Source organism: Phalacrocorax aristotelis, chromosome 7 (assembly GCF_949628215.1).
Source record: "Phalacrocorax aristotelis chromosome 7, bGulAri2.1, whole genome shotgun sequence".
Classification (NCBI taxonomy): Eukaryota; Metazoa; Chordata; class Aves; order Suliformes; family Phalacrocoracidae; genus Phalacrocorax; species Phalacrocorax aristotelis.
Window position 1 is genome coordinate 35,762,985 of NC_134282.1, and position 27,203 is coordinate 35,790,187.

Below are 27,203 nucleotides of genomic sequence, written 5' to 3' on the forward strand. Positions count from 1 at the left end.
GTATGCCTCGCTTTGTGATGTTTTTGTTTCTCATAGAACGAAGCAGAAACTGGCTCTTCTCAGAGTCAGTAGAAGCATCACACCTTTCCCTCTGCCCTGTTTATTTTTAAACCAGAGGAAAAGAATACCTTCCCTGTGAAGTGCCCCATATACTAGACCTCATTCTCTTATATTTAAACATGACCAGTTTCAGGACATCAGTGCTCCTCACCCTCTTTTTAGCAGTTGATGTTCATCTGTTCAAGCTGATTATAACCAATTTTCATCCATTCAAGCTAATCATAATCATAATCCATCTACTGTGATTATAGGATATGAGGGAGAATCACTGTAAAGCGAGATGAATTACTCAGCACATATATTCATGGGATGAAAATCCTGAAGGCTCAAGCATAATCCAGAGCAGTCAGCTTCATATAGAGCTCTGCCAAGACAAGCATTTTACTCTATTTTTTGCATGAGCTACATAAGCGGTGGAATTCAAACTTTTAAGGTCACCACCTCATTTCAGGCATATATACTATGAAAAATGGCTATATTCTCTAACAGAATCTGCCACCTGAAGGGCAGAGGTTCCTAGAACTTGGTGCTTTCCCCAATAACAGAATAAAGCTTGGTGCTTTCCACATGCTTCCTCTGACAACACAGAAGGTTTGAAATTGAAAGGATGTGTTGAAAAGATATGTCTTACAATATGTCCTGAAGGGAATGCTGGAGAATTACTGTCTTAGAATTAGACACCCAGTACCAAGAAATGGCAAAAGCTACAGCATCTGCCTCTCACTGACACCTCCCAAGTCAGAGACACAACTAACATAGATTACCACAACTAAAACCATTCCCGCTTCCCCAGCTCCCAAGTGACACTGGAAACATACTTGTTCCCTGGATATCAATTTGTGAAACACAGGTACACTAGCTCTAGGAACCTCCTCTGCCATGCATGGGCATGTACCTGTGTTACTCATCAGCACTCATCCCAACATGAACAAAGAGGCAGGAGAGGGCTCACAGGTATGGAGCTGTTGATAGTTCCCTTCTAGATGTGAATCAGACACTGCATTGACCCTCCTCCAATTTTGGGAGACTGTGTGACAGTCTACCTCATCCTCACTTCATTATCATAGAATCATTAAGGTTGGAAAAGACCCTTAAGATCGAGTCCAACCACTAACCTATCACTGCCAAGCCCACCACTAAACCATATCCTCAAGCACCACGTCTACCCTTCTTTTAAATACCTCCAGGGATGGAGACTCAACCACTTCCCTGGGCAGCCTGTTCCAATGTTTGACAGCCCTTTCAGTTGCCCCTGGCGCAGCTTGAGGCCATTTCCTCTCGTCCTATTGATTGTTACTAGGGAGAAGAGACTGACCCCCGCCTTGCTACAACCTCCTTTCAGGTAGGGGCCAAGTACAGGGGCACGATCACCTCCCTGCTCCTGCTGGCCACACTATCCCTGACACATGCCAGGATGCCGTTGGCCTGGGCACACTGCTGGTTCATGTTCAGCTGGCTGTCGACCAACACCCCCAGGTCCTTTTCCTCCAGGCAGCTCTCCAGCCACTCCTCCCCAAGCCTGTAGCGTTGCATGGGGTTGTTGTGACCAAAGTGCAGCACCCAGCACTTGGCCTTGTTGAATCTCTTACCGTTGGCTCTGGCCCTACGATCCAGCCTGTCCAGGTCCCTCTGTAGGGCCTGCCTGCCCTCCAGCAGATCGACACTTCCACCCAGCTTGGTGTCATCTGCAAACTTACTGAGGGTGCACTCAAGCCCCTCATCCAGATCGTCAATGAAGATATTGAACAGGACCAGCCCCAGCACTGAGCCCTGAGGAACACCACTTGTGACCGGCCACCAACTGGATTTGACTCCATTCACACCACTCTCTGGGCTTGGCCGTCCAGCCAGTTTTTAACCCAGTGCAGAGTGCACTTGTCCAAGCCGTGAGCAGCCAGCTTCTTCAGAAGAATGCTGTGGGAGACAGTGTCAAAGGCCTTACTAAAGTCCAAGTAGACAACATCCACAGCCCTCCCCTCATCCACTAAGTGGGTCACCTTATCATAGAAGGAGACCAAGTTAGTGAGACAGGACCTCCCTTTCATAAACCCATGCTGGCTGAGCCCGATCCCCTGGTTGTCCCGCATGTGCTGCATAATAGCATTCAAGATAATCTGCTCCATGACCTTTCTCAGCACTGAGGTCAGGCTGACAGGCCTGTAGTTCCCCAGACCCTACTTCCAACCCTTCTTGTAGAGGGGCATCACATTCGCCCCTCTACAAGAGGGCACCACATTGTCAAGCAGATAAAGGGTAATAGCAACCTGTTCACAGTCTGAGGATGGCAGCAAATCACTTTTGCAGCTCCGTATGTTCATTCAGACAAAATCAAGAAGATTCTGCCATCTGGTCATCTATTCATCTCCTGATCTAAGTTAGATAAAATAAGTGTTAAATGTGCCTCAGCCCTGCCTACACAAGTTGCTCTTACTGTGCTCATCAGTAAAGTCAGAACGGTAGTGAATTGCAGATCATCGAAATGCTCACAGGCTAAGGAAGATTTCACTTGGCAAAAGACTTTAAGCTTTCATTTATTTTTGTTTCAATTGGAATAAATACCAAAAATTTTGAAAGTCTTTGACATTGGCTCTTTTAAGGTTGTTCTACATTATAAAAATCATAGTTTTGCCACTTCATACACATTTTAATGGGCATGAACAGAGAGTAGCTATTATAGTTAAGCCAATATTTCTTCAAACTCTGTTCAGATGAAGATGTGTTGATTTCTAAAACTTGTTGACAGTCACTCACTATCTTGATGCAAGTTCTACCTACGGAATGTGCTGACCAGAGGACACAAGCACCTCCAAAAAAAACTCAGTAAGAGATAATCCCCTGCAGAGAGAAGGAGAGAGGAGAATGATGTTTCTCATCTTGAGATCTAAGACAGTGCATGAATTCTTCTACATGAGGAACCTGGGGACTTCAGCCAGGGTGATTCCACAGACCTTGTTTTGAAAACTCCAGTGTAAAAGAACAAGGCACACTGGTCCCAGTGAACTGAGAGCAGAGCGCTTAGTGTTCCCAGCACACATCAATACAAAAGAGCTAAGTGCAGCTGTTTTGCACATCCCTACAAATTAATCCCAAACATTTCATTTGACATTCTTTGGAGGAGAGCTGTATCTGTGACCACGCTTCAGAGTACAGAAATGCAGCCAAGAATCATGTACTGAACAGACATGTGCATGTAAGGACAAATATTTGCCTGCATGAATGCATTCATACCCAGGCACACTGATTGTTTGCAAGACTTGTAATTCACTACTGTTTTCTAAGCAGAAATAAAATTAAATTTGTGGAGAGTAAAGATCTGCATTAGCCCCATAACCAAAACTCTTCAGGTCTGTCAGGACAAGCATCTCTAACTACAGAGCAAGCTGAATGACTGTAAGTAGGTTTCAGGACAAAAAAACCCCAAACTTAAAAAGAGCATTTAATAAGTAAAGACATTTCCAAAGACATGCAGAGACACTGTGCCCAGTTCAGTTCCTTAAGCAATGGATGAATATTGATCATTTTAACACTCACTCAACCCCCCAGGATTCCCTGAGTTATATGGGTTTGTGTATCATACTCCCTTTTTTTCAAAGTCCATCTATTCCCACCTGTTTCAGTTGGAAAAACCCAGAGCCACTGTACAGAAATGATTGTCCATCATTTCTCAGCATAGCAACTGGCAATCAACCAATGTTTTTCAAACTCCTCAACTAGGCATGAGGGGGTTCATTATAGCTATACCCCATTTATATTCCTTAGTTTCCTAACCAGAAAAAAATCAGGGATGCCCCTACGTACAAAGTCTGTGGCTATTCCACAAAAAAAAAAAAAAAGACAGACTGACAAAAGTTTCACTTCAGGATTTAAGTGACCACAAAAAAGTCAAGCCCTACGGGCAGGATCACAGGTATAATTATAGTTATAACCTAGGTGAGAAGGGATCATAATATTTGAAAGCATCTATGTTTTGCTCAACATCTGGGTTTAGAAACACAGGTAAAATTATTGCAAAATCCAGTACATGGGTTTAAGTGGCAATTTGTTTCTTTACAGAGGAGGATCAATTTCAAATATTCACAGTAATTTTCCTTTGTCTTTAAACAGGGTCAAAATGGTCTTATATTGGTAAGTACTAACTAATTTGTACATACTAAGTTGTGGCTTTGTTCTGTATTTTAAGGACAACATGCCAAATGTATTCTGGTGAGAACCTGCTGGGTTCACTATCTTTACCCAGGTTTGGATCTGGCCCACCATCATTGAAATCTGTTATTCATCTATCAGGTTTCATATCTGGGTGATTGAGAGTCAGTTATTGGGTTCTAAATTGCCTTGCAGAATTACAGGAACTTCAGCAGACTAAGATGGGCCCTACAACTGCAGAGATTCCCCAAAGCCCTCTGTTTCCTCACCAGTCATGTTTCAGCCTAGTTCTGCAAAGGGCGTACCTCTCCCTACCCACATGGGTCTTCATTTTTAAGTAGAGTCAGAGTTCAGCAAGTCACCCGTATCATGTTACTGGAGACTCAGCTCCCTGAAAATCCCAGCACTGACAAGGTAGAATAAATCATATTCAGGTAAGCAGTGTTATTTTGTACACTAGTCCTTTAAGTCAGCTATTAAATCTGATGGTTGCTCAGGAAGAATAATTATCTAGAGATTTTCTTGTAATTGATCAAATCTTCTGGCCAGTTATTTCCTCACTGAGTAGTGTTTTATATGCTACATGCCTACAGAGAAGCAGGCAGTACTGAGAATCTCAGCAAAAAATGCTTGTTCTTAAGCTTTTGGTGCTGCTCCAAGACAACACAAAGAATCTCTGAGATTGAACTTGCTGCTAGTAACTACTCCCTTTGGCTGTGCTCCAGTTTACCTGATTTGGTTCACAAAAGCAAACAGAAACTGTCAGCTGCATGTCTATAGGTATTAATCTAATTGCCAGTATGTGAACCTATACTTCACATTCTCATTAAGAAAAAAAGCACCGTTTGAATAACAAAAGCCTGGGTTTTCCACCTTGACAGAAGCCATCAGATGAACCTAACCCTGCTGGGAAGTAAGGAAAGCAAGACTTCTTTTACTACCATCGAAGAAGAAGTTTTGCCTTCCTTCCCAGGGTAATTCTTGTTTAGCTACTTCTCCCTTTCCGGGAATTTGGGTACCAGTGTTTATTTCAGGGTATGTTATTCTCAGTGCCCAACTTCATGAGTTCCTGTCAAGTGTTGCCATACTGCAGTCGATTTCAAACATGTACTGGAAGATAGAGGGAAGGTTCACAAAACAGATTCTTATTTTTTTCCTTCAACTACTGATTTTCAAATATATCTAGAAAAACATATAAAAGCAACTTCAAAAATTAAAGAGGCAACTGAACTTGTACAGAATAGTTCTTTTCATATACCTGGAAAAAAGCAGAGGTACAACACTGGTGTACACAGAGGAAAAACAGCAATTAGAGAGACTGCCATCAGCCAGAAAAGAGCCTCTCCATACTCTCCTACTGATCCTGGTTCCTTATAGCAGCCTACACCTTCCACCATTTACCTTTATCCCTGCAACACTTTGCAATATCTCCCACTAAAATTAAGTCAACGGGAAAGGAAAGGAAATTAAGCCATACGCTGCAGACTGATGTCAAGATGAACGTCAACGTAAAAGATTAAGGGTGGAGGAGAAATCCAGGTACGGATTCTCAATCAGAGTTTTATTTGTTCAGTATGACAACATGTAAAACCAAACGTTGGTATAGCACTAGCAGCTCAGGGCATGGTGGCAAAGCAAGATGACACTGCATGTGATCAGGCCTTGTTTTCAGCATAAGTTTTCCAAAGAAATGAGCATTTGGCTTGGCTATAATAGAAATGACTGCATTAGATATAATAAATAAAAAGGCTAAACCTCTCCTTTATTTGCCTCTTCCTTAGCCAAACTGCAGCAGTGGTATTTGTTCTTCCTGATCTTACTACTCTTGTATATAGCCCAAGAAAAGTGCCTGGAAGAAACAGCAGAGGCCAGTAAGCTGGGGCATGAGCCTTCAGACCCCTCTGACACAGGCTTGCTTTGTGTCCTCTGATGGGCTGCTCTACCTTCTGTAAAATGGACGAAGTACATTAAGTATATAATGAGAAAAGTGTTTTCAGTAAAAGAACTAGAAGAATTTTTCCGATGCCCATAGCTCATGACTGCACTTGCATGCAGCTTTTGGCCATGTTGCTCTGTGGGTGGAAGGTGGAAACCTGAAGTCCTCTGCCCCAGAAGAGAACTGGTAGAATTGGAGAGCTGGGCTTCAATTCTTTGGATTCTGGCTTTCTGCTTCTGTAATGTAAGAGGGCTGGAATGAAATCAAAGAACCAGAATCACACCTTGAGAGTGGACAAGCAGCTACAACAGAGAAAACCCGCTTTAGAGCCAAGTATAAAGTAATAGTGCCAACGGAATTATTAGTGTGCTTTAGCATGTGAGGAGATAACTTCATGTTACATAGACACAAGAACTGTTGTGCCTAATGTCTAACGCTAATTGAACTTGCAAACTCTTTCGTTTTACTGTTGCCAAATGCTCTATTTCATTTTAGTGAGGTGCTAACTACTTGTGCTAAGACCCCTCCACTTCCCCTTAGGAAATGCCAGCTTGAGTGAACACACTAGAACTTGCCCAAAATTTCTCATACAGCACTTGAATGGAGTAGCAGGGGAGCTACAGCCCTTGGCAATTCCTCTATGTTACAAGCTTCCCTCTAGACACATATGTGGAAGATGCACACATATTGGATATGTGTACACAGAATGGTATTACTGAGTTCTGCCTGTGCTCTGAGCCAAATGGAAACCATGTAGTCATGTTACTGCGGCCGGGAGCCTGGACTCTCAGCCTTCACTGCTAACTCAGCCCTGGGCTAACGGCAGCTGTGCCGCTTCCAGCTGGCTGAAAACAGGACAGAGCGCTGCCTGGCTGCAAAAACACTGCACATATTCCCTGTTACTGACCCAATGCATTTTACTACGTTAGTTTACTTCAGATCAAAAGAACTTGGATACCCTGTGAGAAGCTCAAGCAACATGAATATTAATTGGTCATCAGAGCAAAAGTCTGTTAGTAACACTGGTGTATCATAGGCCTGTTTTCTTCTTTTTTTAAGTCAGCAAATGTACATATCCTGGGAGCAGACACCACTGTTATTTCTAAAGAAACATCTGTCCTGCATCACCCAGCCACACCAGGGCTGTGGGCTGGCTGAAGGCTTAGGCATGGAAAGCTAAAAGCTGTCAAAGGATGTGACACAATGGACACATGCAGCTGTGGTGCTCAGGGTATTTTGCTCAGCTGACTGTGCAGCAGGGCAGCAACACTATCCAAAGAATTATTACTACTTTATTTACAGGCATCTCTTATAAAATAGCCATGAGGGCACAGCCAGGCTCAGGGTTATTTACAGTGTGGTAGGGGAACATGGCCCTGGAAACTCATGTAAAAGAAGGCAGCCCACCAGCTGGATATGAGCAACCTGAGTTTGTGCTCCCTACAGCAGGAAGTGTTCATGGCTGCACTGGGAGAGGTGGTAGCAGGAGGGGTCATGCTTCCATCCATAGCAACAGCTCCATACCTTAATTAGCTCACTCCAACAGCTGAGTAGTACTGTTCAGTGGGTAGGACAGGCCCATGGCACAATTATTGCTCTGCTGACAGAGTCCTGATGAGGTCCTCATAGCAGCAAACATCATCTGAGATGCCTGGGTCTTGCCCCTTGTCACAAAATCTGTCACAAAAGCAGAAAATTAACTACTAAGATATTTTTGCAATACTTCTTAAGTTAATACCTTTTGGGTCTTGTAGTACAGGCCAATCTTCATATATCCACATGCTATTCTTTATTCAGTAGGTATCAGAGAGAACCTTTGTAAACACAATGTGATTTCCACTGAATTTATCTGAATGTGCTGGCACAGAAAAAGGAAAATCTGGTTCACAATCAATCACTCATTTTCAACAGAGCTAGCTGAGAAATGCCTTCCAGCTGTGTGGTTTATCTACTGTGGAAATCTCAATTTCACATATGCAAACCCAAGATGCAGTGCAGGAGTTTTGAGGCACTGAAATTAGGAAGACTACGTGGCAGAATTTCTAGAAAAAACAGTTTTGTACCAAAAAAAGGTTTTTTGTTTGGTTGGGATTCTTTTAATTAAGCAGGAGTAAGACACAAGTGAAAGCTGCTGTAGCTTAGAGGCCTGTGAGTGGGGTTGCAGATTTATGTCAAGGAAAGAATAACTGCTAGTAAAGATCAAGGTACATAAAGGCTGCAGTAACTACAGCATTTTACAGAAAAAACAAAAACTTCCCTTCTGAAATGCTGATGTTGGGGTGGAGGTTCCCATACTCTGTGCCAACTCTTAAGGGCATTCAATTCATCCAAACATAGTACTGAAAGAGTGAGTGGTACTTCATGACATGGTTTCCACTGGCCGCGACTAGACTTCTATTTTATGCATCAATTAAAAATCACCTATTTAATTACCAAGTCTCCAAACCTATGATATGTAATATATTAAAGTCTTCTTGCAAATTCACTATCTTATCAGTGCACAGAAACCCCAAACCTTTTAAAATTACTGAAGTCTTTTTACAATAAAGGCTTCCTACCAATTTTTCTGACACTGCTGTAGTCTTGCTCCCTGGAAAGTGTTAAATTTCAGTGTCATTGTCTTGCACATCAAGTTCAACCTTGGGAAACTATCATGTCCTGGTATATCCTGATATATATTTTCCTGGGAAATATTTTTGTGTATGTATATCCCACAGTATGGAAATTATGCTCTTTCGGGTGGATTTATTATTTGCCAAAAAGATAGGTAAAGGGTAGTATACAGTCTTCCATAATGTCAGCATAACATTTATTAGCTTTTAAAAACAATTTCAATAACTTTAAGATAGTACCAGGAAGATCTAAGAGGAGAGAAATTAATGTGATTGGCAGTGAACTGGAGTCAACAATGTAAATTACAGCAACATCTATCTATAGATAGATATCTATCTATATCTATCTATAGATAGATAGATATCTATCTATCTATAGATAGATAGGCCTATCTATACTGAAAAGCACTGATCGAGCCTGAGTATCCACACTCCAAACAATGTCACGTCCTAACCTGTGTCTTGAATAATCTTAAAGAACTTTAACAAGGAAGTAAGGCTGTCTTTGGGCACTAGAATTGAACTTGACATTCTGTGACATGCACTATGTTTAAGTCAGACTCACCTTCACTATCCGTATCCTTAGAAACTGTCTTTCACATAAGTGAGCCTCTAATAATATTCTCCTGACTGTTAATTTTCCTTCAGAAAAGATCTGAACTTGCTTTGCCACTGATGACCCGATCTAACATTAGATTCTGGCATTCATGATTCACGGAAGATGTAAGCATACTGGAAAGACTTCAGAGAAACCACAAGGAATATTATAGGTTTGGAAAAGATGCTTTCTAACCAAAGGCTCAAAGAACGCAATCTATTTAGTTTAAGAGAAGTGAGAAACTATGTCCTTTATGTTACAAGTACTTCAGTGAGGAACAGAGGTATGCTAACAGGAGGCTCAATTTCTACACAAAGGATTAAAAGCAATCACTATCTAAAGGAAGCCAAAGCTAAACAAACTCACAGTGAAAAGAAAGTTGCCAAGGAGAGTAATTATCCATTCAGCACTGATGAAATATCTTTTACCTGCAGTGCTTAAAGGAAGAGTAGAAGTTTCTTCCCTTGTGAAAGATATGGCCTCTTTAGAGGTAGAAATTAATCCAGGGAGGTCCAATGGCCTGTGTGATACAGATCAGACTGGGTGATCCCAAAAGACCTTCCTGCCTTAGAAAGAATCATGATGAATCTTCAGAGTCAAGGAGAAACAAGTTTCAAGTACCTCTTTTGGTATTTAAATCCAAATTATCTCATCTTACAGCTTGTGGACATCTGTTAGATATTAATGTGTAATTAAATCAAAGACACAATTAAAAATCTCTTGATATTATCTATTCTTTGTAGATCCGACCTAGGGCAAATTACTTTGATGGCCTACCTAGGGCAAATGACTGTGATGAAGAAAAGTTTCACCAGAGTTTGAGCAAGTTATTACAGGTCAAATTATCATAACATCTTCCAATTTTGCAAGTTAGCTTTTCACTGTAAGTTATGCAATATTGCTAGATAGAACCAGATAGTTTGTATGACAACAAATAGTTTATAAGGGTCTGGCTTTCTGTGTACTGAAAAGTATGGAAGCTTTTCTCTGCCTACATGAAGTCACTTCTTTCAGCAATTCTCTTCAGAAGGCTAGAATAGCTGCATTGCTGTGCATATGCCTATTACTTCCATAAGGAAAAGTAATTCATGTTAGTAAATAATCCAAATACCGTTACAGATCCAAACTCTAGTTGTCACACTTGTGGGCTCTGAAGAGAGACAATACCATCACAAGAGGGTCAGAGGCAATGTGGCCGGCTGTGGTGCTGCTGCCTGCAGGCCTAACCTGGTGAGCTACCAGGCCTGCAGTGATTATAAAAAAATCAAGGGGTGGTAAAGTGTCTGTCTGTGAGATTTTTGTTGGCATTTGGCCCTTTTCCATCTAATGGCACACTGGAAAGATGAAATAAAGTTAAAAGAAAAAAAAAGTCTTAAAATTTCAGAAAAGGCTCCTTTCCCCTCCTTTTCCAAATTTTGGGTCAAGGCTGAAACAGGGGAGTTTTTATAATAATTGCAGAGTTAAGGCTTGACAAATGTGTGTCTCTGTTAATTTACACAGGTCCTGATGGAGAGAAGGCCTGGCCAAAGAAGTACCCATTTTGTGGAGGAGTATTCCAATCGCCAATAGATTTGCACAAAGATATTCTCCAGTATGATTCTAATCTCTTGCCTTTAGAATTCATAGGCTATAACGTGCCCTCCACTGACCAGTTTACATTAACCAATAATGGTCATTCAGGTAAGGGAGCTCAATAACAGCACGGGATTGTGAAGGAAATGGTTGCTGGAGCTTGTGATTTTTTTCATGAGTAAACTACTTTGGTTATCAGATAAAATTAAGCTGTGATGATGAAGTCTTCACATCAGCATACCTACATCTAGAGAACAGGCTAGGGAAACTTGGGAATGTACTAAGTACAAACAGACTCACGGTAAGCCAAATTGACTGTGGTTTTTAAATAAACTCTAGGCGTGTCAGAATTAATTCCTGAGCTTTTCTTATTACTTTGGTTGGAGTGCTCTGAAACAGAAACAGACTTTGTGATTCTGTTAAAAAGAGATAAATTGATAAAATATGGGTGCAATGGGTCTCTGACATTCCAGTCTAATCACAACAGCTCAGCTGAATTATTTGAGGGAAGAGGGGAAATAAAATAAAAAAAGATAGGAGCACCATTCTGTTCCTTTGGCTTGAGATAGAAACCTCTTCAGTGTATGACAAGACAGGTAGAGGAAAAGACAGAAAAATTAGAAATAGCATACAAACATGCCCTCCACTGTAGTACTAAATCAATGTGTCAGTACAGTAGGTAAAAGCAGAGAAGATGCAGTCTCATAAAGGTCTACTATATTGACACAGTATACAATACCAGTACACTAGTCCCACCATGTTTTGTTCCTTCCTGAAACATTTGACGACATAGAAATAAGAACAGCCCTCCTTCTTTGTATCCTGCCCTATTGCATAAGCATCAAAAGAACCTGTGTTATAAAATGGCCTCTGCTATTTTCTGGCATGCTTGGTTAAAAGATGCCCAACATGCAAACACCTCTTTTTTTCCTCACTCTTTCAGTGGGGTAAACCTGCTCTGTAGAACATCATAAGCCTATTCTTCAGAAAGGGCCAACCTCTGGCATGGTTCCTGGTTTTCCTCTTGACCAATTCCTCCATCAAAACCAGGCTGATTCCTTGTGAACCTTCTTTTCCTAAGAGCCTTTCTTGGTCCTGAGTGAAAGATTGTACTGTCACACTTGAATGCATTAGGCTGATGTAAGTGACAGGCAATTGGCAGAGAAGGAAACATTGTCATTGCGGACTTTACAGTGCCAGAGGGCAGGTGGAGACAATAGAACAACATTGAAAGCCTGTCCCTCACATAATAATCACACAGGTAAAAGCAAATTTGTGATAGAGCCTACATCATTAACATTGCCAGATCTTGGCCCTGAAACAAGAAGTTAAATGACTTCCTAATGAAAGCCAAGACAAAAACATACACACACCCCCCCAGTAAAAATGGGAATTCACTGCTAAGGTCAGTGCCCTCCTAGGAAGCAGAGGACATGAGACCCACTCTAGAAACCTCACTCAGATACAAACCTTAATTGCTCTGGGTAATGAAAAATTAGCCTCTGTTAGAATGATCATTACACCACTTGCTGCAATATTCTCTAATGGCTAGAGAGGAAATCAGTAGGATGCTTAGTATTGTGGTATGAGTCTTTCCTACATATAATTAATGTGCTTCACCGGCCAGTTAATCCAGATACAATTACCTACTTCAGCTAGACTGAAAACAGTAGAGCTCACAAAAAGCTTTTTAGCACTGGCATAAAATACCTAGGTTTACAGCTGTTCCTTCATTAAGGTTTTGAGCCTTCTTTCCCCTGCAAAACATGTCTGGGACACTCCAGAAACAAATTGTATTCACAGTGGAAAATAATAAATTGCAAAGGAATTTCTCTGTTCTTTACATAACCCATTGCTTTATGAAGTACCAAACTTCTCAAGTGAACAACTCAGTTTCGGCTGAGTTGAGAATTATTACTGTAATTTCTACACAAATAAAATAACCCAGACTCTCTTCCACACTGGAGAGTGTTAGTGAGCAAAAGGGAGGATAATGCATACGAAGGTCTCCCTCCAGCATGTCAGGAGAGGAAACACTAGTTCTTAAGGCCTGTGATTATCTTGCTGCTTGACAACAATGCTCTGGGTTTTGGGGGAGTAGGGAGAAGGGGAAGTTTGTTTGGTTTTCCCATATGCTCCTAAGAGAAGATTAAGAGGCAGAGAAGTTCAATATAACAAGAGTTTAAAAATACTGTGAAAAATATTACTTTATTAAGCCATTTTCAACCATTATAAGGGGATTGAAAGAAGGCACATGCACCTAATCACAGAATCACAGGTTGGAAGGGACCTCAGGGATCATCTAGTCCAACCTTTCTAGTAACAGCAGAGTCTAGACAAGATGGCCCAGCACCCTGTCCAGACAACTCTTAAAGGTGTCCAATGTGGCCAAGTCAACCACTTCCCTGGGGAGATTTTTCCAGTGGTTGACTGTCCTCACTGTGAAAAATTTTCCTCTCATGTCCAATCGGAATCTCCCCAAGGGCAACTTGTGTCCATTCCCCCTTGTCCTCTCCATGTGACTCCGTGTAAAAAGGGAGTCTCCATCTTCTTTGTAGCTACCCCTTAAGTACTGGTACATGGTGATGAGATCCCTTCTAAGCGTCCTTTTCTCAAGGCTGAACAAACCCACTTCTCCCAGCCTATCCTTGTACGGCAGGCTTCCCAGTCCTTTGATCATCTTCGTGGCCCTTCTCTGGACCCCTTCCAGCCTGTCCACATCCTTTTTGTATAGTGGGGACCAGAACTGTGCACAGTACTCCAGGTGTGGCCTGACAAGCACCGAGTAGAGTGGGATAATGACTTCTTTGTCTCTGCTGGCGATGCCCTTTTCGATGCAACCCAGCATCCTGTTGGCCTGTTCATTCACGTTGAGCTTTCTGTCCACCAGGACCCCCAGGTCCCTTTCCACAGAGCTGCTCTCCAGCCAGGTGGATCCCAGTCTGTGCTGCACTCCCAGATTATGTTTTCCCAGGTGCATGACCATACACTTCTCCTTGCTGAACCTCATAAGATTCTTGCTGGCCTACTCTTCCAGCCTATCCAGGTCTCCCTGCAGAGCAGCTCTCCCTTCTGGAGTGTCTACTTCCCCATTCAACTTGGTGTCATCAGCACACTTCATCAGGCTACACTTGATCCTGTTACCCAGATCACTTATAAAGATATTGAATAACATTGGGCCCAATATTGATCCCTGGGGACTCCACTAGTGACAGGTTGCCACTTGGAAAAGGAGCTATTTATCACCACCCTTTGGGTGAGGCCTGTCAGCCAGTTCCCCACCCACTGCACAGACCACTTGTCCAGGCCATAACACAATAATTTCTCCAGGAGGGTGTGGGGGACCATATCAAAGGCCTTGGAGAAGTCCAGGTAGACAATGTCCACCGCCCGCCCCATGTCAACCAGGCAAGTCACTTTGTCGTAGAAGGCCACGAGGTTTGTCAAGCACAATCTGCCTTTAGTGAAGCCATGCTGGCTTTTCCCAATCACATGCTTCATTTGACTCGTAGTGGGCGACTCTGTGTTGAAGGGTACTGGGGCACCCATCTGCCAACCTGACAGGGAGTCACAAGAGTTATGCTGCCTTCCAGGAGCCAAGGTCCAAGACATTGCTGAGAGGGTGCCACAACTCATCAGGAGAACAGACTACTATCCACTACTACTATTTCATGTAGGCATGAATGACACTGAGAGCCATAACCTGGGTAAAATCAGGAAGACTTTCGAGCCCTGGGGGAGCAAATAAAAAACATTTTGCGCCCAAGTGATCTTCTCTTCCATTTTGCCTAAGTTTTGCTTCAACACATCAATACCGTCTTGTCAATCAGACTGAGATAATTTTGCATTTTTCAGGGAGAAGAAAGATTTCCATTAGCAATAATTTTCACATTAAATATCTTTAGTTTAAGAAAAAAAGAAAAAGGATATATTCTAAATTCTCCTGAATTGTCTAGAATGGGTTAAAGACAACTAAGGTGTTTATCTCCCTCCACAGACTGACATGGATTTGAGTTAAGAATTTGCTTTGTTCATTCTCCACACATAATATACTTAGACACAATAGCTTTATTTGCCCTGTGCTTGAAAGCTGTGGTATCGTTTGCTCCCATCTGGTTTTGGTCTGCTTACAGTGAAAATGTATCTGTTGCCTACTATGTACATCAGAAACCTCCCATTTGAATACACTGCATCTCAACTTCACCTTCACTGGGGAAACAGAAACAAGTCAGAAGGCTCAGAACACACCGTCAGTGGGAAGCATTTTGCAGCAGAGGTAAGACAAGCTCAGATTCAGGAAAGAAACAAAGAAGGTTCGGCAGGTCCCATTGTTTCAAAGGGGGATCTTTACCTTGGGTACATGACTGTAAAAGGCTGCAGGGTTCTAACCCAAGTATTTATGATCTGAGTATACACTAAAAAAATGCATTATGCATGGCAGAAGGGATGGACTTGGATGTACTTTCAAGAATATGCCACAAGTCAGGGAGTTAGAATTTAGGTTCTAAACTCAGGGCTGGCACTGAGTCACTTGAGTAATTTCAAGCAAATTGCTAGGTATTTGACACCTTGGTTCTTCTCTGTAAAACAGGTATATCTCTTAGCTGCACAGCATTGCTTCTCTGTCTACCTTTACTCACCTTCCTCTATCCAGTAAAGAACTATTTGTTATCTTTGAAAAGCACTACCAATCAGATATTTACCCCAAAATGATTACAAAATAAATCAGTCAGAATAATTTGCTTGCATAACAGCACTTTAGGAATACATTTCTTCTCCGTTACATTCAACAGTGGGTTTTGCATTCTAAATATCAGAGAGCCCCAAGAGTGGTGAAATGTTACTTTTTTAAAAAAAAAATTTACTAGTACTACATTCAAGATGCCTTCAAGCTGAAGTGATCGATCCTCTTTTCCCCCCCGTTATGGAGACGAGGGGAAGTAACTCAGCTACAGCAGGGCTAGGAGTGGGAGTTCCAAGACCTTTTGCTTTTCTCTAAAAAGAATCTTGACCTTAGCCTGAGGTGGCTGAACTGGTCCTTTTTAGCTGTCAACAAGAAATGTGAGCATGCCCCAGATGTTACCATAACATAATATCTTCTTCTTTGTAGCTGCATATTGTACATTATAACTCTGAGAAATATCCAGATATAACAGCAGCAATGGACAAAGCGGATGGGCTGGCGGTTTTGGCTATTCTTCTTGAGGTAGGATGCAGTACGGGTTTTTTTTTTTGTTTAGAATATGGTTTCAATCATTAAGTCATCAGAGACCTTTAACGGACAAAATTACCTAGGTTATTTAACGATGCTGTGACTGAATAAAGGTTCTTCCTCTTCTCTTTCACAAAAAAGGGCCAGATTCCAGGAGCAAATACATAAACAGGCACAAAGTTTAAGAAAAGAGGAATTCTGAATATTTCCTCATGTTTTTCAGTAAATTAACTTAAGCTACGTTAAATCAATTTTTGCATTCACTTACTAACTAAGGATTGGTAGACTTTATCAAATAACAAGACAACAGTGAATTTCAAGATTAAAAGCTGCCTATTGGAGCATGAAGCAGTTTTAACATAGCAGAGAGGCATAGGAAAACACAACCCCGGCTTTGGCTGCTATATGAAATTGGGATTTGTACACAGTCTTCAGGTCACAAACTTCCTAGATTCTTTGAGTCACAGATTACAGTAAAGTAAATTCAGTGCCCTTTTTAAGATGACAGAAGGTCAGCTTTCCAATTTTCCCTTTAAAACATTACATACAAGCAATCAAAGATAATAATGATGTGAAAGAAAAATTTTTAGAAGCTTGTACATATAAAACTCTCCTTTTCTTGAAGATTAAAACTCCTCGATATGATAACTATAAAGATTACTTTTAAATGTGAGGATTTTCTGCAGCATAAGAAAACACAAACACCCACATTTTCACATTTCCATCAAAAAAGTGAAAATGTTCTAGTTTGCAGACAAAGCTCTAATTCTCATTACTATTATCCAACTTCACTTTGTAGCAGCTCTAAGACTTTGACAATAATTTTATATTAAATTTCAGTTCATTTGGAAGTTGCAGCTATGAAAAGTGTCAGAATATTGTATATTATGCTGGGGAACAAATCTGGGATTACAGTTATTTCTAAGCAATGGTGTTTAAAAATCAAATAAGGGAACAATGGAGGTTAGGTCTTTGAAAAACATTCAGCCAGCTGGTGGCTATTACAGTTGATCTAAGGACACCAGTTTACTATGTCTAGTTGTCAGAGGAGTTGCTAAGCACCAACTCTAAACAACTCATTAAAAAGGCACTGATTATTAGACTGAAAAGCTGCTTGTAGCAGTTGAAAAACATGGTCTTGTTTGATAGTTGAGTTATAGCCCTTGCCAGATAGTTGAGTTATAGCCCTTGGCAGTGGTCCTGTGGTACCCAATAGTGTCATTTTTTTCTTCCTGGACTGGGAGGAGCGGTAGGCCAAAAAATGTTTGTGGGTAGAAAAATGTGGCTTTGACTAGAAACCAGCAGATGATCTGAGAAGCCTGTCAGTTGAGAACTTATGCCTGCAATGTTCTCGGAGGAACTGGTTTATCTTCATTTGCATAGCACGCTGAACAGGCAAGGGCAATAAAGTCTTTCAAGTGAACACACGAGGTCTACACTGCAGTTTGTTAAGATAGCATTATGACAAAGCAGCTCTGATAGCTCTGGAGAGAGTAAGAGCATTACTGAGGTTCTGAGGAGAGAGTTAAATGTTTTGAGTAAAAAGAGTACTTATGCCATTCTAGTATATGAATATTTGGCCAATGAAGACACTCGTCTTATGACAGAGGCCATCAAATACTGCTGTCTGCTGTGTGCAGAAGCAAAGATTCATATTAAGACTGTGGTGATTTGCACAGCTGTTAATAGTATGCTCATTACAGATCGGGCCCTTCAACCCATCCTATGAAAAGATCTTCAGGCACTTCAAGAATGTGAAATACAAGGGTGAGTGGCTATAAGCCTACAGTGGATTCAGAATGGCTATGAGTATCAGATGTCACCCTGAGAGGGATTGAACCGGCTGAAGAAGCAGTCCAGAAATCCCAGACAAACCCATCACAAACTGTAAAAGGCTTACAAAGGCAGTGCATTTCTGTGAAGAGCGTATGGCTAGCACACACCACATGTTTCTGACTGGGCCTTCTTTCTTACACATAGTGTTTTTTGGTTAATATGGCCACAGCTTATCTTAAAGAATTCTGATTTGGTATCTAAGACAAGATTTGTACATAGGAAACCTAAAAAGCTGTATTCCTTATTAAACTGGGATCATCTCTGTTAAAATGTATTTTTCTTTTCCTAGTGATACGACTGAAAGCATCCTACTTACTGAAAAGAAAATTCACTTCACTGATAGGCTACCTGTGTAGTAATGATGCAGCATCTAACACGATATCCTATTTTAGATGAGATGGTCCAAGTCCCTGGTTTCAATATTCAAGAACTGCTTCCTGACAGACTGGATGAGTATTATCGCTATGAAGGATCACTGACAACTCCTCCTTGCTACCCCAGTGTTCTCTGGACAGTTTTCCGACACCCTGTTAAAATTTCACAAGAGCAGGCAAGTTTAAATACAGCATGTTTTCCTGATTGCTGTCTGCCAAAGAACAGTAAACACATATTCTCATTTCCCGGATTTCTGTTATGTTCCCGTAAAACTGAAAGATGACCATTGCTAAAATCCTTTAAGTGGGAAGAACAGCTCAGAACTGACATAAATCAATATCCTATTCTGTTTGTAGTTAGCACGTTTTCAGCTGACTAGAGTAAATAAAGGACAGACAACTGCATACGAATTGGTTTAGTATCAGTTTGAAAAATCACAGTCAAGTGAGATTAATTTCTGTTTTCACTATGAATTTATTCCCTGCTTTGAGACTTTCAGTAACCCACTTCCAGATCATTTTTGTTCAGGCTTCATGACTGAACCCTATTCACTGATTATTTTAGTGCTACTTTGATCCTGACTTACTTAGGTATGATAGATTGGGTAGATGTTAAGTTTCTGAAAAGCATGTAATGTGTTATTGGTAAATCTTGAATCCCCTGGCTTTTCTCCAACTTATATTTTTTTGTGCGCGACTAATCAACATTTTTTTGTTCTTAGGTGGCCACTTACATAGACTATAAACTCCCAATTACTATCTTCTGATTCACCTAATCATAAACACAGGGGGAAAATGTTATTAGCAAAATCCCTGATCAAATTACTGCATGCTCCTTCTCATGAAAGTCCATTCTTAACTTTGTCCGCTCTCCCAGACCATGCCTTTACAAAAGTAGAGAGTTCTTTCATAAAGCTGGAAAAGGAACATGTATAAATTTATATATGTTTGAAAAACAGCTTTTAGTACTTCTTAGAGGACTGTGCTAGGGAGAACACACTGCAAAGGGCCACCATGTTTCCTCCCATCTAGTTTTCCTGGTGGATAATTGATTAATTTTATCAGGGTGTAAAAAAATACAGGTATGGGTTTGGAGATGTCACACTGCACATTATTATGTATTTGGGCTCATAGGCCACACAAGACTTAAGTAATACTTAAGTAATATGTACACTCTTCCCTTTGACTACCCCTTTGATTTCTAAAACATGTTCTCAATGATCATACACTGGCATTGGTTTTTCTGTATTCTGGGAGTTGAACAGGGTGCCTCCCTTTATAGTTACTGGCACTGGAAACAGCCATGTACTGCACAGAGAGTGATGACCCAGAACCCCTGGAAATGGTCAATAACTTCCGAAATGTTCAGGAATTTCATGAAAGACTGGTTTTTATCTCCTTCCATGAAGGTAAGTTGTATGAATGCTTCTATGCAATGAAACAGTGCACAGTGATTTGTGTAAACTTGAAATACTGAAGTGGCACTGTACCACTACAAAAATACAGCAATCTCACTTTCCTGCAGTTCCCTTTGTTCCCTTTTCTTCTCTTACTGCATTGTTGCATGGGCAACTGTATGAGAATAAGGTATTCAGACAGCATATAACAAGGTTTTTTTCCACAATGGGTATCAGGCATGGCCCACAACCCTTCTGATCAAAGGCAAGGAGATAAAAGAAGGAAGACATGTTTGGCCTTGTCATGCCAGGCAGAAATATTTGCTGCCACTCCAAGCAATAAGCAGTTCTCTACAGCTGAGCTGTTTCAGTCAGCATAAGTGCTTGAGCTGGCCTTGTCTCCCTAGGGACATTTGCTGGTTCTCAGCAATATCAGGATTGGTTTTTATGCAGACCACACATTTAAAGGGAATCACAGCTTTGCCTTTCAGGGAGACTGTTTATGGGATATTACATAGAATCAGAAGAGGTCGCTGAAGAATTCAAACTTGACAAATAAATTCGTAACACTGGATTGTATGATCCAGTGTCACAAATGAAAAAAAAGGTAAAAATTGCCATCTTACGAGGAAGAACTGATTTAAAAGCTTGATTATGCAGCATTACACAATGACAGTGCATAGGGTTGGGGGGGGGGCCGGACGTTGCACAAAAACCTGCATCTGTGGTAAGAAGCTTAGCTGAGCCCCAAAGTAAGGAATTTGAGTATATTTTTTTGTGCAAAATGTATTGTTCCAATTTCTGTGTTCTCTTGCAAACAAATACTCAAGCATTTGTGAAGCTGGTACATACACTGAAGGCAGATGAATCTAGGCAAGCCACTATACTATTTGAAATCAGGAGTGAAAGTTTTTTAAAGAAAAAGCAGACTTCACAAAAAAACATTGGCCAAGCAGTAAACTTTCAAATTAATAAAACATGTCAGCACATCATTTCAACTTTGCCTGCTAGCTTCTCCACTGTTTAGATAAAAGAATGAATAACACAGAAGTCTATATTGGGAAATTTCACACAATAGTCACTGCAGGGAACAGTTCTCCCTGCTGGCATACTGCAGTAGCTGTTCTTGCCATTCCCTTCTGCAGACAGCCCCTTTCATAATAAATCTCTTCTAATATAAATCTATAAAGGAGAAAAGTAAAAATTAGCAATCAGCCAAAACAAATGCCAGGCAAAACACTTCTCTGAAATCAGAGATGGTTTAAATTTGTAACCAAAAGTTGGCTGGTCTCTTTGTCAGATTAGCTGTGCCAAAACTCCCAACCAGAGCAGCGTGGAGCATCAGCAGCATTTGGCTCTTACTTGAAGCAAATCTCCATCCTTAAGACAATTTCAGAAGTCATTCTGTGGCTGGGGACCATTTCAGTTCTCACAGAAACATTTTTAAATTGTTCTAAAAATTCCCACAAGAGGAACATAATTCTACCACAAAGTTTCTTTTGAGTGCCTTCTCTGGAATTATTGCACATAGCTTAGTAATTATTTAAGTAAGTATGTTGATGCTACAGTCCTTGCTACTTAAGGACATTTCTCTCATTGAGTTCTAATGATTTAGATATTAATTTATCTGCATTTTTATTGGAGTGAAAAATATTTAACAGTTCAAGCTGACCAACTATATGGCTTGACCCACAAGCCATGACTTCCCATTCTCCAGCTCTGCATTACATCTCTACATTTCATAAGCTCCAAAGCTCAAGGCTACATCTCCTTAACTGCTGCATCTCTTGTCTTTTTTTTTATTAACCATTCTATCTGCAGTTAACGTAGTGGATCCTCAGGAGAAGCCTTATGGACCAGGTGTATAAGGGCAAACTGTATAAGAAGGGCAAGGTGTAGAAGGGCAAAGTGTATAAGAAGGGCAATAGTTCTTTCCAGTCAAGTGGCTGAAGCACTTTTCTGCTTTCATTGTCATTTCTCCATTTATCTCCTTACTTATGTGCTGCCAAAGGTATCCTATTGTCTTTCCCATTACTAGCAGCAGAGCACTAAATATTTAAGTCTAAACTAGTTTAGTTTAGTTATATCTTTCTTCTATTTAAAGCTGCCATTTTCGGTCTTGAATTACTGCTGGGAGAAGTACTCTGATCAATTGCCTTTTTTCACATTTTAATTTGTTTATAGTTTGGAGCCCAGTTTCAAGATCTGACTGAAACAAAATACTGAGTACCACTGGCTACCAAAATTTTGCATCAGTCTGCACCAGCTGACATGTTAACAAAAAATAAGATTTTTCCCTTTTTGAAAGATCATTAATACCTTTCTGTTATGCATGATGAAGAGTCTCTGCAACCTCTGCTTATGTGTAGTTCTCTGCAGTAAGCAATAACCTTAATCTTAGTGCTTCAGAGTCAAGAGTAAGTAACAAAACAACCTCCCTATCAATTTATCAGCTAAGAAAACTGATTTGTTCGTATTATGTTGGTAACAAGTGGAAACCTTGACTGTAATATGACTCTGCTTTAGACAAAAGTTATTCCTGTGACTACATACAATTCACATACAGGGCATACACAAGTCACATTTGGGATTTTGCTGGTTCTGTTCCTTGATTTCTCATTGTATACTGTACAAAGCCATAGTCATAATATTCTATCTTCATGCTTCTTATCAAGTCGCGATGACACCACTTGCAGAGTATAATGGTTATAGAACAACACCTCAATTTAATCTAATTTTAAAATGAGAATTACACTAGTAGTTCTCTTGTTGCTAGATTCTACCAAAACGTATAAGAAAATTACAAGTTTACCAAATCATCAACAGTCCTTAATAGCCCCATGATTAATGTACAAACTGGTTATTAGTTGCACAAACAATATTTTGAGTAAACTAAAAGATGGCTAAATAGTGAAGAAGGAAAAGAACTAGAGTATGTCAGTCCTTCTGCTTTTGTGGATTAGCCAACTAGAAATATCCCTCTCCTCCACAGCATTCTTACATGACCAGGAAGAGGGTTAAAACTTTCTTCCCAAACCTCTAATCTCAAACACTGGCTGCCAACTAGAGAACTAGTTGGGTCTAGAATGGCTATTTTAGTAATCCCCTTCAAATTTCTGCTCAAGTCAGATTATGTATAATGATTTTAAACAACAGAATCAGGATTTGTAATACAGCTGCCAAGTTCCTGAGACTGTAAGGCTTCCTCTGCAGGTTCTGTCTTAAATCCATGCACAAACAATCTACTGTAGCAATGCCACTGCAGAAACACTTACTGAAGTAACAGAAGTTCTAGAGTGAGCAGCTACCTTACGTTTAAGACTGGTTCACTGTGGAATCCTAGAGATTGAACTTTTACTTTTTCTACCCTCTCAATTCATCAAGATTCAATACCTGGTGGACTTGGTGAGGGTATGCTGCTCATTGCTAGCCGCATCTTGAGCCAGTGATTTTCTGAGTCAGACTGGTCAGTCAGAAATTAGAAATGCAGTTTTCTGTCTGTTTCTAAAGCTGACCATTCGCACCTGAGTAGCTTCTCTCTGTAAATCACATTCAGTACTTACAAGTAGAAGGCAGAGAGTTACAATCCATGATCCCAGCAACTGAAAATCAGATACTATGCTTTTCATCCAGGAATCTCTAAACACTTCACAGAAATAGTGTAAGCATTATTATTTCCATCTATGGGGGAAAATTTGACCCAGATGTGACTTCCTCAAAATTGTTGCTGTGAACCAGTGCCAAACCCAAGAATAACATTTGGCTGTCCCTCTGCTAAGCCACATTATTTGGCTCCCATGCAGAGGTGACACGAGCTATAAATGCATTTTCAATGTATCTTTAAAGTTGGCATGACTTACCAGAGTTGAATTTTATGGGTTATTGCCCATCCTGCTGTTCTTACCCAAGAACTGGTCTCTATGGCTACGAAAGGCATTGCTCAGTGCTACTTTAATAGAACCCCCATTCAGCCTAAGTACATTTAATTACAAAAGCTCATTGACTTTATCAGTGAACCACAGAAAAATGTTCTACCCCTTTCAAAAAAGGTATTCATCACCACTGTAATCTCATATTCCAACTACTACAGTCACAAAGGCCCCCTCACAGGTGCAGCCTCTCACTTCAAGAAAGGGAAGAAAAAAAAAAAAGGAAGGAGAAGAAATAAAAAGGTTCCTGTCAAGCACAATTAAAATGCACCTGGCTGCTGGCTGCAATTGCCCAGCCTGATGAAGCCAACTGTACTGCAGGTAGGAACAGAGCACACTTATTAAGAAGGAAGAAGAGGCCATACACAGAATCATGGCTCGGGCCGGGTGACCAGAGATTTCTGAAAGAAATTCTGTTGTACATACCCTAGACCCCTACTAAAGCAGTTTTTCAGGGCAACTTTTCTGCCTTTTCAGAGTTAAGACAGAGGGCTGCTGTGTTCACCTGAGCACACATGCCACAAGATGGGTCTATTGAGCTATGTGTTGTATCAAAAATCCAAATGACTGATGTGTTTGGTCATCCACATTCTGATGCCAATAATTAAAATCTAAATTGATGCTCACTGTTAAGAAGTGCTACATTTCAAAATGTCTCTAATTTTAAAGGATTATTCCTCAAAAACCAAACATATTTATAACATATTTTGCCTGTGAGCAATCTATTCCAATAAAAACAGCTTCACATACATGCAGCTGAAATTTATTATGATGTTCAAACCTCCTACTGCCCACAAGTTAAATGGGAACTGGTGTCTAGTTTTTATTATAGCACCATGCTGAAATACTATCTAACTAAATTGTGCAAGGTCTTATCTTCAAACAGATATGCCCCTTACCCTTCCTCTTCAAAATACAAGCTTTTTCTACAATTATCTATTTGGTATTATATTTTGTTGTCCATTTGATGCACCTTTACTATAACAAAATATTTTTGTTATAGTAAGCATAAAGTAACATTTTGTTATATGTAAAAAATTTTTTAAAATACAGTTTTTCTTCAACTGCATGGATTGTAAGCTTCTTCTAGTCAGTTGGACTTAAAATTAATAAGGCATCTAATGGGTTAAATGGGATAAGGTTAAACCCCGAATTTTACATTTCTGCTTTCTCAACAGCTGATTTAATAAGAGAAAATATTTAGACAGAATACATGGAACCTGTCAGCTTCACTCTGGAAGGGTTCTGATGTTGCTTAGAGAGAATAATTTGATAAAATATAAAAAACAATATGTAAATTAATTATGAAAATGCAGTTAAGAAAAGAGTGCTCATCTTCATGATCTCTGGAAGGCCAAAATAAAATATTTTCATTGCCAAAAATATGTATGAATGTCATTATCAAAGGTGGCATTATAATGACAATGCTTAACAACTCAATGCAAACATGAGATCACTTAGTTCTTCATACTAATATCCTCAATTCATTCTTACTTTCTTAGATGCCTTTAAGCAATGTTTTCAGCAGCAAAGCTTATCAGTCCAGCTGTCCACATTTAGTGGTCGTTTTCTGCCTTGAAAAAACAAAAGGCATCAAATTTAACATCCTTAGTTGCCTGGGTTGAGTTCTTAAGTTTTGCTTATGCTCTCTTACACATTATGGCACTGAAATCCAGAGTTTCTGATCTGCTACGCCTGTGCCTGCATGTTGGCTTTGTGACTTCAGTAGGGTCTAAATTCACAGGATTGTGAACTGTGGATCCAGCTGTGGGATTAGGACCTTCCAGTATACTATGCAAAGTTATCCATTCCAAAATTGCAAAAGGGTATAAGCAGGCTGTAGGAAAGTTGCAGATGCAGAATGCAAACATTATGACAGATTAGAGACTAACCTTCTCTCAAGTAAATGAAATTAACTGGTTTGTACATTTTCCCCTCTTCTCCTAGGTTTTGTTGTTTCTGTTGTGATAGCCTGCATTGTGGGAGTTCTCATCATTCTTGCAGTAGCCTTCTGGCTACTGAAGAGGAAAAGGTAAGATTCTGGCTGTCACGTCACAGGAAAAGAAGTCAAACTAAATTTTTCTTCTGACACAAAGAAGTGCTTTTGTGTCCAAAACCTTGCGCATTTTTTGTAGCGGTAATGTTTGATCTGTTATAAGATACGATCTCTTCCTACAAGCTTTGATTAATCACTGTAGATGTTATTTTTCCTGTATCATATACTCCAAAGTTATTCTATTTTATTGCTAGCAAAATATGTTTATATGGCTAAAATGTCTCTACTTACTGTGACTTTGTGCCACAGTGGCCACCATTGTGCCACTGTAACCATATAAGGTTGTTTTTCCACAAAATAATAATTACTGGAACAGTGTGCTCATATAAACCCTTAAAAGATACAAGGACAGGAAATAGGGAATTTTATGTGAGTACCTGGGAGAACACAAACCCACTTTCCACTCTAGGTACTGACTGCTCCCACAAGCAGTAAGGAAATGAGACTCCTTTTCCAGACTAAGCAGGACAAGCAGGCTGGACTGATAACAGACTTATCCAGTTTTTCTCTTTCTCAGTTGTCATATGTTCTTTTTCTTGTTCTTTTTGCTAGCTTTACTCCTCCTAATTGTTTTTCGAATCCTTTAAATTTTTTTCATAGAACAGTAAGTGGAACAAGAGGGGAATGGAGTTTTAGAAAAAAACTCTCCCAGAGGTCACATAATTTAAGGGGAAGAAATCTATAGTTACAAGAGATCATTTAGCCAGACTGTTTGCCACCAAAGCCAAATTCCGGAAAAAGATTACAAACTTTCCTACAGGCTGACCCCTTTGCAATCAGCATTGACTCTGCAACACAGAACGTGCTCTCCTGAAATATTTGTAACAATAAGCTACTGTGACATTTGCACTGGTATGGAGAAAAATCATGTCATGCATGCATAATGAATAATTTTAAGTAACCAACGGTACTTTTCCTTCATTGGAATTACAATTATTTAATATATTTGTTTTATTTCAGCTGCAAAAAGGGAGGCGAAGACAAGAGGGGAGTCATCTACAAACCAGGCACGTACAAGGAAGAAAACATCTCCAAACTTTGACGCCTTGCTATGTCACAAAAGCCTCTTTTCACTCATAGCACTGATTTATTTTGCATTGGTGGAACATACCTCTTGTTCTTGGGTAATGATAAGCCTCAAGAGTGTTCTAAAAATGTACCAGCCAAGTTTTCTGTAGTCATTGTTCTCTTGTTTTCCAGGGAGATATGATCAGTGAATACTCCTGAGCTAAATTCCTCCCCACATTCTTTTACTGCTTGCTGCTTACTGAGTCTGGGTCTTTTAATTGATTTTACAGTTAATCCTAACTCCAATTTTATGGTTTGTTTAGCACAGATTTTCCCACAGGTACTCAAACCTGAAGACACTCATCAAGCTACAAGCACTCTTCCCTGCTAAATCAATTTATTGGTTTTAGCATCATGAATATAAATAAGATAAAGGGCAATGTGTATTTGAGATCAGAATTTGAACTAGG

At 40.2% G+C, this 27,203-nt stretch overlaps 2 protein-coding genes across 2 annotated transcripts in view; one reads left to right on the forward strand and one right to left on the reverse strand.

Moving 5' to 3' along the window:
• The window catches only part of USP3 (ubiquitin specific peptidase 3), a 76,409-nt gene extending 68,593 nt beyond the window's left edge, over window positions 1-7,816 (reverse strand). Inside the window, exon 1 of the mRNA XM_075100045.1 lies at window positions 7,664-7,816. The gene's annotated coding sequence lies outside the window, so the exon portion shown is untranslated. The remainder of the gene's footprint in view (window positions 1-7,663) is intronic.
• On the forward strand, window positions 985-26,855 carry CA12 (carbonic anhydrase 12). The gene is made up of 11 exons (XM_075098379.1): window positions 985-1,014; window positions 1,248-1,387; window positions 4,160-4,185; window positions 10,850-11,029; window positions 15,055-15,197; window positions 16,032-16,127; window positions 17,837-17,900; window positions 18,362-18,519; window positions 19,626-19,752; window positions 25,617-25,701; window positions 26,686-26,855. Exons 1-11 carry the CDS (start codon window positions 985-987, stop codon window positions 26,765-26,767), a joined length of 1,131 nt encoding a protein of 376 aa, XP_074954480.1. The 3' UTR covers window positions 26,768-26,855.
• Window positions 26,856-27,203: the final 348 nt, after the last annotated feature.

Excerpts from the sequence above, each read along its gene's own strand:
- CA12 (XM_075098379.1), top strand. The coding sequence starts at position 985 with ATGAACAAAGAGGCAGGAGAGGGCTCACAG. Across the intron at positions 15,198-16,031 it reads GGAAGCATTTTGCAGCAGAG|CTGCATATTGTACATTATAA; the intron begins GTAAGACAAGCT and ends TCTTCTTTGTAG. Across the intron at positions 19,753-25,616 it reads TTTTATCTCCTTCCATGAAG|GTTTTGTTGTTTCTGTTGTG; the intron begins GTAAGTTGTATG and ends CTCTTCTCCTAG.